An 11995-nucleotide genomic window follows, 5' to 3' on the forward strand; every position below is an offset into this window, starting at 1 on the left:
AGGACCAAGAACTCAGTGCCTGTGCATGCTGGGCAAGTGCTCTTCCACTAAGTCACTTCCAGTCCTCGCACACATAAACATACACACAATATAATACTATTCTCAGCCTAAAAATTAACTCCTCAATATCAGGTGTTCAGTCAGTGGTTCAAAGCTGACAAACTGTCTTACAAATAGGTTTTTGCTTTCCTTTTGTGGCGCTGATTATTGAACCCAGGAGCTCGCCAGGCTCTAGGCCTCTTTTAGGGTTGTTACGGTGATAACCCTTTTATCCGCTCACTCTCCCAGGCAGTTTTTTATTTTGTCTGTCGCCTACAACTCCCAGAATGCAATGCGCAGAAAGGAGGCAGGACCAGCGTGCGGAGCCGAGGCCTGTGATTGGTGCTTATTGCCAGACCAATTGGAGGAACTCTTGTTAGGCAGTCACAGAACCGGTCGGGAGAAAGGAAGACTGCAAGATGGTGTTGGAAAGTACTATGGTTTGGTGAGGAACTACTTGGGGCTCGCGAAGAATGGGACTAGTTGAGGGGCTACCCAGAACCAGGCCATCCTTGCCTGGGCTGGGGGCGGAAGGTCGATAGACTAGATGAGGCCTTGGGACCGGGAGGGAGCAGCCGGGTCGACTCCCTGAGTCATCCTGGAGTCCAGCTGAGGACCGGCCCTGGTATCCCCATACCCTTTACCCCGTGGACAGCCATTGAACAGCCCATCCCTGCTGTCTTGTTTTATTATAGCCTGTCTTCTGTAGACCAGCCCCGGATCTATCTTTAACCTGAGTCAGGGACTCAAAATAGATGTTAGGAAGAGAGATTATAAGTTGCCCCATTCTCTGATCTCTAACTCGATTACCTTTGTCTGTATTATTGTCAAAGTTACAGCTTACAAATGGTTTTCTGTATGTCAGGCACTTTACTTACTTTATTTCACCTAAACTTCATTTAAGGTAAATATCTCTCCATATTACAGATGAATGTGACGATTTTAAATGACTTGTCCAGTCACACCGCCGCTTAAGTGGTGGAGGTGGAATTTAAATTCAAGGCTAGCTTGCACAAAGCTTGCTAGCTTGTCCAGTGAGCTAGCTCTCTTCAGGCCCAGATTTGAGCTGAGTTTCTGAGTCTGATTCAAAGCCAAGGACACAAACTTTTGCAGGGTTTCGAGAGCTTTTAAATGAGAGCATAAAAGATAATGCAGTGTAGTACACAGGGTCCGGGATTTATAGCTCGGTGGTACAGTGCCTGCCTGGCAAGTGCGAGGTCCTGAGTTCGATTTCCAGTACAAAAAAAAAAAAAAAGGTTACCCAAACACCATTTAGAAGACACATATACGTAAGAGGCTTCTCCTTTTTGGCGGGGAAGGGATAGCACTCCCTGATAAATACAGGATGCTCAGTTAGATTGGCTTTTCAGGTAAACAATAAATAATCTTAGTATTAAAAAATACAAGTATCTTCTAGGTATTGCACTAAAAAGTTATTTGTCTGAAATTTAGATTTAATTGGGAGTCTTTTTTTTTTTTTTGGTCATTTTGAGACAGGGTCTTGTTTTGCAGTTCAGGTTGGCCTTGAACTTACTTTATAGCCCAGGCTAGCCTTGAACTGGCAGCAGTCTTCCTGTGTTAGCCTTCTGAGTGCTGGGATTACAGGCATGCACCACAACACCTGTCTTGGGAATCATTTTTATTTGCTAAGTCTGGCAACTTCTGGGAGAGAATATGTTAAGGGTAGAAAGAGGACAGGATTTGAAACCCAAAAGAATGTGTTTACTGGTATTCAGCAGTTGTTTGTTCTTGAAAATGTTAGCAAATATATCTATAAATTGGTGATTACAGTAATATATATGTGAAATACACCAGCAAGTTGATGATTATAGTACAAGAAAATATTTGGGGTAGTGTTTTGTAAACACATTGTGTACTGTGTATATGTTAGTGGCCAAGGCACTTGAGAATACTCAATGAAAAAATTGTGAGCCAAATGTGATGGCACACATCTGTAATCCCAGTACTCAGGAGACTGAGGCAGGAGAATTGCCAAGAGTTAGAGGCCAACCTGGGCTACATAATGAGTTCAAGACAGCCTGGACCCCACAGTGAGACCCTGTCTAAAAAACAAAGCAAACAAAAAACTAGTGAGTGGTGGATGACTTTAACCCAGCACACTGGAAAGCTGAGGCAGAAGGATTGCAGGTTCCAGCCCAGCTCAGATTGGGTGATGATTATTGAGACCCTGTCTCAAAAATAAAATTAAAAAAGCCAGGGGATTGAGCCCAGTGCAGAAGCTCCTGAGTTCAATCCCCAGTGCCCCCCGCCATGTGGCATTGTGGCATGAACAGAATGACTTCTGTGTTCCATAGGACTTCCTACTTTTCCAGGATCAGAATTCTGTAGGACAACTTGACTTCCTTAGTCTGTGTTTGATTTACCTTTTAACCTGCTGGCCAAGGAAGTCTAGTCACCTGTAGTTTTTTGTATTTTCCCCCGCTCTCTGTGTTGGGGTTGAACCCAGGGCATCACACATGTTAGACAATGACTCTGCCACTAACCTATATCCTTAGCAACTCCAACCCCTTTTTTAAAAAGAGAGGTCTTACTGTGCTATCTGAAGAGATCCTTCTGGGACAGGAGATGTAGGTGTAGCAGACAACTTGTTCATCATGAATGAAGTGCTCAATTCAATTCCCAGTATCACAAGAGAAAAACCAGAGTCTCCTGTCTCAGCTTCCTAGATTTTTGTTTTGTTTGCGTTACTGAGAATTTTTTTTTTTTAAAGGAATCCTACTGGAATACTACGGTATTTTTTTTTTTTCATTTTTTTTGGTCTTTTTTCGTTTTTATCGGTATCAGGGATCGAACTCATGAGGCCTGCTTGTAAGGCAGGCGCTTATGCCGCTGAGCTAAATCCCCAGCCCCCAATACTACGGTATTTTTAATATTCACTCATATGTGTTTTTTTTGGTCTTTTTCCTTTTTATCAGTACCTGGGATCGAACTCACGACTGCCTGTTTGCAAGGCAGGCGCTTATGCTTCTGAGCTAAATCCCCAGCCCGTGTTAACTGAGAATTGAACCCAGGGTCTTCATCTCCAGCTCTTTGTTTTTTTTTTTTTTTTTTTTGTCTTTTTTGTTTTTATTGGTACCGGGGATCGAACTCAGGACTGCCTGCTTGCAAGGCAGGCGCTTATGCCGCTGAACTAAATCCTCAATCTCTCCAGCTCTTTGTTATTTTGAAGTGTTGAGAGATGTCTTATTAAGTTGCCTAAGCTGCACTTGAACCTGGGAGCCTCCTGCTTTACTAGCTGGGACTACAGGTGTGTGTCATTACAGCCAACTTATTTTCTCCTTTCAAATGAAGACTTCATGGAATGGTTGACAAGTATCCTCAGCCCTTATTTTGATATGTGTATTTAGGGGGGGAATTTGTATACTGTTTTGCAAAAGTTATTGCAGATACATATATTATTCCATTCATAGCAAACTCGATCGGAAAAACTAAAACATATCTTTTAGCGATGCATACTCAGGTGTAAGGCACCGTGTTTCTGCCCTACCAGTACCTGATCCTCATGAGCTATGATTCCTAGAGAGAAAATTGCTGCCATTCTCCACTGTTGGTTCTCTATAGACCTCACAAACACCCTTTCTTACTCAGAACACAATTTTTGTCCACCCTTGGCCATTTGCTGGTTTTGTCCACAGTCCTTAGTCTTAGAGCTGTCTCCTACTCTGCATCTACTCAGTCTTCCTTCTTTGTGTGCTGTATTTGTAAATATGCATCAGTGAAGAAAGTGTCACTTGCATGATACCTCATTTGGGCAGTAGAGTCAACCCTTGACCTCCTTTGTGGTGTTTGTTCAGAGGTATGTGATTGAGGCTTTTACTGTAAGAACTAGTCTATGTTTCATGCTTGTACTGTTAGGTTCTGTACTACTATTTTCTGTTTACTCCTCATCACAACCCTGTAGGAGTGTGTATAACAAAACATACTCTACAGGTAAAGTAACTGAACCTTAGTAAAATTGAGCACCTTCCCTAGGATTATAGCATTAGAAAGTAGCAGGGTGAGAATATGAGCCTGCCTAAACATTGCCCTGTATTCCCTTTTCTGCTTGTTTTCTAGTAGTTTTTTCTTCCTTTTATTTTATTTAGAAAAGATCTTGCTCTGTAATTCGGTTGGCCTCAGCTTCCGAGTTCTGAGATTGCAGGCATATGCCGCCACTCCTGGCATTGAGTAGCTTCTTACATTTCTCTGTTTATCGTTTTTGGTTTGCATTTATTACCAGACAAAGCATTCTGGAAAAAAAATTTTCCCCAAGTTGATGTTTTGCTTGCCAGTAGGAATGAGGTATCTCATTTGGGCACTACTTTTTAAGTGTTTCTAGCACAAGTAAAATCACTGACTGTCAGAGATTTAGAGATCTCAGAGGTCATCAAGAATTGATCCACTGGTACATGCCATAATCCTAGTGCTCTGGGAGACTGAGGCAGGAGGAGCCCAGGTTCGAGCCCCAGCTGGGGCAATTTAGCAAGACTCTACCTCAAAATAAAGAGAGTCTGGGCTTTAGTTTAGTGGGAAAGCCCTGGATTAAATCCTCAGTACTACAGAACCAGCAACAACAAAAAGGAATTGATCCACTACAGAGACTTATGTAACTACTTCAGATGCCTGATTTTTGGTCTCTGGGAAACTGGAACTTATATTTCATATTATCTGGTCTTTTCTAGAATGTGAGAAGTGTCAGGGATGGGACTATAGGTGAGATTCTAAATAGGTGAAACCTTTTTTTTTTTTCCTTTTTGTTACTGGGGCTGAAACCTCACTTTTGTCATTTAGTGCAGCTGCTAAAGCTGTTAATGCATTTAATCAGATTTTTGTTTGTTTTGTTTTGTTTTGTTTTGTTTTGTGACAGGATCTCATTATGCAGTCCAGGGTGGCCTTGAACCTGTGGCAGTGCTCCTCTCTCAGTCTCCCAAGTGGTGGGGTTTATTGTATTGTACTTTCTCGCTCTCAGAGGGTGTTATTTTATATATTTTTTAATCTTTTTGAGACAAGGTCTCACTGTGCAGTTCAAGCTGGCCTTGAGCTCGCTTTGTAGTGCAGGCTGGTCTTGAACTGCCAAGGATTCTCCTGCCTCAGCCTCCTGAGTACTGGGATTACAGGTGTGTGCCACCATGCCCATTTTATCAAAAGCACATACCTATAGTCCTAGTGCTTAGGAGGCTGGGCCTGAAGGATTTTGAGTTAGAGGCTTACATATTGAGACCCTATTTCAAAAAACAAGGGGAAATAAGAAGAATTGAAATGTGTTGGGACTGGGGATTTAGCTCAGCGGCATAAGCACCTGCCTTGCAAGCAGGCAGTCGTGAGTTCTATCACTGGTACTGATAAAAACGAAAAAGACAAAAAAAAAAAAAAGTGTTATGTGCATGTATCAACTTCCCACGATGACTGTAATCATTATGCTGCATATATGCTAATAAAAAGTTAAATCCACGTGTAGTGGCACATCCCTGTAACCCCAGCATGTTTGGAGGCTGAGGCAGGAGGATTACCATAAGTTCAAGACCAGCCTGAACTACACAGCAAGACTCTGTCTCAAAAAAATAAATAAATAAAGTAAAATTCAAAACAAAATAAACAAGGCTTTTGTTCTCTGTATACTGTGTGTAAAATGGTGCAGGTGATGCTATCTTGTACAAAGATATGCCCTGTGCTTTCCCACAGTGTACCTCGTACAAAAGGTGCTTAACAGGGCCCTGGAACTGGAAAGGAAGGACCAAAAGAAAACTGGAAAGGGTGTCAGGGAGACCCTACATTTCTCTTTGCTCCACCCCTGTCTTGACAGTGTGGACAACAGTGAATATATGCGCAATGGTGACTTCCTACCCACTCGGCTGCAGGCCCAGCAGGATGCTGTCAACATAGTGTGTCACTCAAAGACCCGCAGCAACCCTGAGAACAACGTGGGCCTCATCACACTGGCCAAGTATGTGACATGGGAAGAGGGGCTGGTTTTGTCCTATGGCACATTTGTCACACCTGCTTTAAACATTGTCTTTTTTGGTGCCTTGCAGTTGAACTCAGGGCCTTGTATTTGCCAGGGTTTTGCTACGCAGTTCAAGATGGCCTTGAGCTCACTTTGTAGCCCAGGGTGGTCTTGGACTTGCAGTCATCTTCCTGCCTCAGCCTCCTGAGTGCTGAGATCACATACATGCACCCTCACACCCATACTGTGATGCTGCTTTTGCCCATATCTTTCTAGATTCATTCTTCACAACTTGATATTAATGCCAATAGCAGTTTGTTAATGTTACCCTGATTTAGTGCAGTTTTGAAGCTAAATCTCCTGGGATGAAATTTCATAATGTATATTTTTAATTTTATTTATTTAATTTTTTGTGTTCCTAGGAAACAAACCCAGGACCTTGTGCATGCTAGGCATGTGCTTTTCCACTGAGCTATACTCAGCCCTCACAGTATTTTATTTTTTTCTCACAGTATATTTTAAGGTCATGGCTGGCTGTAGATATTTATCTACAATAGAAAAAGCCCTGGGTTCAATCCTCAGTACTGTAAAAAGGAGGGAAAAAAAAATCAAAAGATTTTTGAATTGGAGCCTCTGGGCATACATCACACGTCCTGTTACCCCAGTTGATGTTTTAAGAAATGATAATCTTCAAGTGAATCACCTCACCCCACCACACATACTGTTAGCTGAAAATAAGTCTAGACGTGGAAAGGGTGGGAGCATCCATTTATTGTGGAGGAACCTCAGGACCCTGAGATCCAGATGAGAGGAGCTAGGGCAAAAGGTTGGCAGACCTGGGAAGGTAGTTTTCTTATGTTCTCATCCTCTCTGCTTGGTGGCTATTAAACACTAGATATTTGATTTTTTTTGTCTTTTTTGAGACAAGGGCTGGGGATTTAGCTCAGCAGCATAAACGCCTGCCTTGCAAGCAGGCAGTCGTGAGTTCGATCCCTGGTACCAGTTAAAAAAAAGAAAAAGACAAAAAAAATTTTAAAAAGCAATTTTTTTTTTTTTTTTGTGACAGTCTCAGTAAGTCCCAGCTGGCTATAACTTTTTTTTTTTTTTTTTTTTTTTTTTTTTTGAGACAGGCTGTCTATGCAGTTCCTGCTAGCCTTGAGCTCACTTTGTAGCCCAGGCTAGTCTCAAACTCCCAATGATCCTCCCACCTCAGCCTACCAAGTGCTGGGATTACAGGTGTGAGCCACCACGCCCAGCTCAAACACTAGGTATTTGATTAAGAAGAATAAAGTTGGGCTGGGGATTTAGCTCAGCAGCATAAGTGCCTGCCTTGCAAGCGTGTGGTCGTGAGTATCGGTCCTTGGTACCGATAAAAAAAAAAATAAATAAAATTTAAAAAGAAGAATAAAGTTTACAATATTAAGGTCTCTAAAGAAAAAAAATAAGGGCAAGGGATGTAGCTCAGTAGTAGAGTGTTTGCCAGGTGCAAGGCCCTGGATTTAATCAGAAGTACTGCAAAAAATAAAAATTAGAAATTAAAAAATGTTTTTCACTGGATATAGTAGTGCATACCTGTAGTGCCAGTATTTGGGAGCTGGATCAAGAGGTTTAGATAGTGAGACCCTATCAACAAATAGCAAGGGGCTGGGGATTTAGCTCAGCGGCATAAGCACCTGCCTTGCAAGCAGGCGGTCGTGGGTTCAATCCCTGGTACCGATAAAAATGAAAAAGACAAAAACAACAACAAAAAAGTTAACTAAAATAAAAAAAAACAAAAAAAAGCAAGAGTCAGACATGTGGGGTGTTCATGCTGACCTAACTCACTGAAATGTTGCCCTGCCCCAGTGACTGTGAAGTGCTAACCACCCTCACCCCTGACACCGGCCGCATCCTCTCTAAGCTGCATACTGTCCAGCCCAAAGGCAAGATCACCTTCTGCACTGGCATCCGTGTGGCCCACGTGAGTCCTACTGGTCCCGGTGATTGTCCCTCCTTCCTCAGAGGCTCTGTCTCCAACACCACTCATCTCTGGAACCCTGAGCTAGAGCCAGAGCAGGGGGCAGGAAGAGCCTGTAGGAATTACTTGGAGAGAAAGGCTATGGTGAGATGAATCTCAGGATCCAGGAGAATTATGAATGTTAGAATTGAGATCCCTAGAATTGAGGGTTCTATCCACCTGTTCCCAGAGAGACACACCGGGAGGGAGGATTGGATCTTTAGTAGGTATGCAGTACATAGGACTGTAAGGAGCAAGTGACAGAGGAAAGAACTAGGCAACTTCTCGGGTTGACTCTGCAAAATCTCCTCCTTCACTAGCTGGCTCTGAAGCACAGACAGGGCAAGAATCACAAGATGCGCATCATTGCCTTTGTGGGGAGCCCCGTGGAGGACAATGAGAAGGATGTGAGTCCAAAGGGTGGATGTGGGGGCCTCTTGGGAATAGGAAGTGTGGTCTTTCACACTTGACACAGCCCAGCTGAGGCGCTGGGCCATTGTGTGGGAAAGGCGGGTATTGATTCAGTGTTTCTGCTGGGGCCCTGCAAGGTCAGCAGATTTTTGTGTACTGTTATGAGGCGTGTCCTTTCCCCTGAACGAGAAATTGGTATCTTAATTTTTTTTCTCCCTTTTTTCCCAGTTGGTGAAACTGGCTAAGCGCCTTAAGAAAGAAAAAGTGAATGTTGACATTATCAATTTTGGAGAAGAGGTGAGTCAGGACTGGAGGCATTGGTTTAATTGTGAACAGGACAGTCATTCCCAGTGGAGGGCACATACCAGGAAAGCTGTAGGTTGGGGCTGCAGTGGGGGGACTGTGTGTTACATGTTTCCCCTCCCCCAGGAGGTAAACACAGAGAAGCTCACAGCCTTCGTAAACACACTGAATGGCAAAGATGGCACCGGTTCTCATCTGGTAACAGTGCCTCCTGGGCCCAGCCTGGCTGATGCGCTCATCAGTTCTCCCATTCTGGCTGGCGAGGGTGGTGCCATGCTGGGGCTTGGTGCCAGTGACTTTGAATTTGGAGTGGATCCCAGTGCTGATCCTGAGCTGGCCTTGGTAAGCAAATGTGGGCCCCAGGTGGAGCCTTGGGTCCTTTGTTCTCCTCCATTGCTGTGTACATGATAGGGCTGAACAGTCCCATAGCCCTTAATCATTTTCCAAGACCTCGTTTCACTCCCTCTTGCCCATAATTCTCTCTGCTCTCTAGGAGCACCGGTGTCAAACTCTGTCTTACTCTCTTCTCCTGATGAAACCCGAGGCTTCTCCCGTATCCTGCCCTCTTATTATGCTACTTCGTCCCTCTCCAGCTTGTCTACATGATAAGCCAGCCTCTGCCCCTTTCCCAGCCTCTGAGCTGCCTCCCTAGCCACCCGTAGAACTGAGGCTGGGGGATGTCTGATCGTGCCCTGTGCTTTTCCAGGCCCTTCGTGTTTCTATGGAAGAGCAGCGACAGCGGCAGGAGGAGGAGGCCCGGCGGGCAGCTGCAGCCTCTGCAGCCGAAGCTGGGATTGCCACCACTGGGACTGAAGGTGAATGAGGTGGAATCTGAAGTCCTTGGACAGCAGGGTGCCAAACACTGGGAGCTGGAAAGGCACTACAGTGGGCATGGGGCACCAGGGGACTCTGGGAAGGCACGGTTGGAGAAACGGTGTGGGTATGGTGCTTGTTCTACTTGGATGCCCTTCCTCCTTTTCCCAGACTCAGATGATGCCCTGCTGAAGATGACCATCAGCCAGCAGGAGTTCAGTCGTACTGGGCTCCCTGACCTAAGCAGTATGACGGAAGAAGAGCAGATTGCTTATGCCATGCAGATGTCCCTGCAGGGAGCAGGTGAGCCAGATTGGCTTGGTGGTGTGGGGCAGAGGTCAAGTGGGTAGTGGAACTGAGCAGGCTGCTCTTCTTTCCTCAGAGTTTGGTCAGGCAGAGTCAGCTGACATGGATGCCAGCTCAGCCATGGACACCTCCGAGCCAGCCAAGGTGAGGGCCAACAGTGACCCCTGCCCTACCAGGCTCAAATCACCTTATGTTCAGAGCCTTGGCCCACAGCCTGGGGCCCTTCCTCTTGGTTTCAAGGATGAGAAGCTGGAACACTTCCTCCTGTGTGCGAACCTTGCTAAAGGAACAGAATAACTGTGGCCAGAGAGGGAGCAACACCCCAATGTTCTGAAACTAGTGGGACCAGTCTGGACAGTACTCTTGAGTACTATCTCCCCAGAAGAATAAGAAGAGGTCTGAGAAAAAGGAAAGGGAAGGGCCGGGGATTTAGCTCAGTGATGTAAGCGCCTTCCTGGCAAGGTCGTGAGTTGGATTCCTGGTTCCGGAAAGGGAAGGAAAGGGAAGGGGAAGGGAAGGAAGAATGGAAAAGAAAGAAAGAAAGGAAGGAAAGAAAAGAAAGAAAGGAAAGAAAGAACAAAAGAGAGTCTGGTAGTGGGAAACCTAAACGTGCTGGCTGCTGGGTTTTTCCTCTAAGTGTGGTTAGCAGAGTTCTCAGGCATCTCAGTGCAGTCATTAATGAAGGCAAGTTTTCATGCCCCTGGGCACTGCAGCCCACTGCCGTGCGGTCTCCTTCCTTTGGCTGAAGTACGCCAGCCTTATACTGTCAGGAGAGGAGCAGGGCTGGGCCAGGGCAGCTCCTGTCTCGCCCTCTTCCTGCCCTGAGCTGACCTGCCTGTCTCTAGGAGGAGGATGATTATGACGTGATGCAGGACCCGGAGTTCCTTCAGAGTGTCCTAGAAAACCTTCCAGGAGTGGATCCTAACAACGAAGCCATCCGGAATGCCATGGGCTCCCTGGCCTCCCAGGCATCCAAAGATGGCAAGAAGGACAAGAAGGAAGAGGATAAGAAGTGAGGCTGGAGGGGAAGGGTAGCTGTGCCTGCCTAGGGACTGAGGAGTGGGCGGGCCGGTGCAGTGTTAGGTGTGTCCTCTGTAACCCTTACAGCCTCAATAAAGTTTAGCAAGGTACTTTCCTTTTTCGGTTCACACAGTAGTTTCTTTGTGTGTGAGACAGGAGGAGCATGGTGTGGTGGAGTTCCTTCACTGTTAAGTACTCTGTCTTCACTTGCTGCTCTACGGATCTGACCCGCTTCCCTCCCTTTTATCTCTCCTCATGATAGGTGGTCCTCACAGACTGCCACCCTGGGGCTGTTTTACTTTGTATTAAAGAGATATTTTGAGAGCCAGAGATTTAGCTCAGTGGCGTAAGCACCTGCCTGGTAAGCATGAGGTTGTGAGTTCAATCCCTGGTACAAAAAAAAAAAAACTTTGAGAGCTCACTTTGTGTTAGGCACCACTGCCACAAAAGTGAATACAAAATTGCATTGGCCTTTAGGGACTCTTAGGGAAGAACTGGCATGCAGTGAGTGATACATTTCCCTGGAAGTGCCCAGGGAGAAGGGTGAGTGCTGGATCAGCCTCTGGCTCCTGCTGGTAAATTTTGAGCCCTCCAAAGGCAAGAAGTTGGTGGGCCAGTAAGGAAGAGATGGGGGTGATTTCAGCTCACAGGGCAGCATATGCCAGCTTGCTTAAGGCTTGTTTGAGGACTGAGCTCTGAGAATAGTTGGATGAGTGGCCAGGGGACCATGGACCAGGGACCTCTGAGGCCTCACTGTCACAATAGAGTAAATGAAGCCACAGAGTAGAACGTGGGACAGCTTCATGCAGCACGAAATTTGGAAGAAGGTTTTCTTGACTTCCTGGAAACTAGAGCCAGCCATCTGTGTGGAAAGAGCAGAAGACTGGAGCACAGGTCCAGTTGTGACTTGCTGGGCAGGTTCTGCCGACACCTGGGTTTGCTCGGATGCTGCATGCAGGTGCCCTGAAGTGGAAGTGACTGCTACTTCTATAGCGATACCTTGAAGTCCTAAGTGACAGAGTGTTTCTTGCAAGTCATATTTGATTTCTAAAATACAGTCTTCATGCCGAGTGTGGTAGCACACACCTGTAATTCTACCTACTCAGGAGGCTGCGGCAGGAGAATCACAAGTTTGAGGTCAGCCCGGGTAACTTAGCAAGACT

At 45.6% G+C, this 11995-nt stretch overlaps 1 protein-coding gene across 2 annotated transcripts; it reads left to right on the top strand.

Annotated features, from left to right (window-relative positions):
• Positions 1-344: 344 nt before the first annotated feature.
• Psmd4 (proteasome 26S subunit ubiquitin receptor, non-ATPase 4) lies at positions 345-10960 on the top strand. 2 transcript variants are annotated; one of them, XM_005007785.4, is made up of 10 exons: positions 345-484; positions 5843-5983; positions 7829-7943; positions 8300-8386; positions 8619-8687; positions 8820-9035; positions 9400-9508; positions 9678-9809; positions 9889-9956; positions 10658-10960. In XM_005007785.4, exons 1-10 carry the CDS (start codon positions 459-461, stop codon positions 10826-10828), a joined length of 1134 nt encoding a protein of 377 aa, XP_005007842.1. In that variant the 5' UTR covers positions 345-458; the 3' UTR covers positions 10829-10960. The 2 variants fall into 2 exon arrangements, with proteins under 2 accessions (XP_005007842.1, XP_063109272.1); XM_063253202.1 differs by lacking the exon at positions 5843-5983 and having other exon boundaries at positions 444-484.
• Positions 10961-11995: the final 1035 nt, after the last annotated feature.

This window comes from Cavia porcellus, unplaced genomic scaffold (genome assembly GCF_034190915.1).
Source record: "Cavia porcellus strain 051 isolate PalLab524CR breed Dunkin Hartley unplaced genomic scaffold, mCavPor4.1 scaffold_1, whole genome shotgun sequence".
NCBI lineage: Eukaryota > Metazoa > Chordata > Mammalia > Rodentia > Caviidae > Cavia > Cavia porcellus.

What these genes read in the sequence shown, in the direction of transcription:
- Psmd4 (XM_005007785.4), top strand. Translation starts at nt 459, where the DNA reads ATGGTGTTGGAAAGTACTATGGTTTG. An exon ending in CTGATCCTGAGCTGGCCTTG is followed by an intron (nt 9,036 to 9,399) that starts GTAAGCAAATGT and finishes GTGCTTTTCCAG; the next exon opens with GCCCTTCGTGTTTCTATGGA. An exon ending in ACACCTCCGAGCCAGCCAAG is followed by an intron (nt 9,957 to 10,657) that starts GTGAGGGCCAAC and finishes GCCTGTCTCTAG; the next exon opens with GAGGAGGATGATTATGACGT.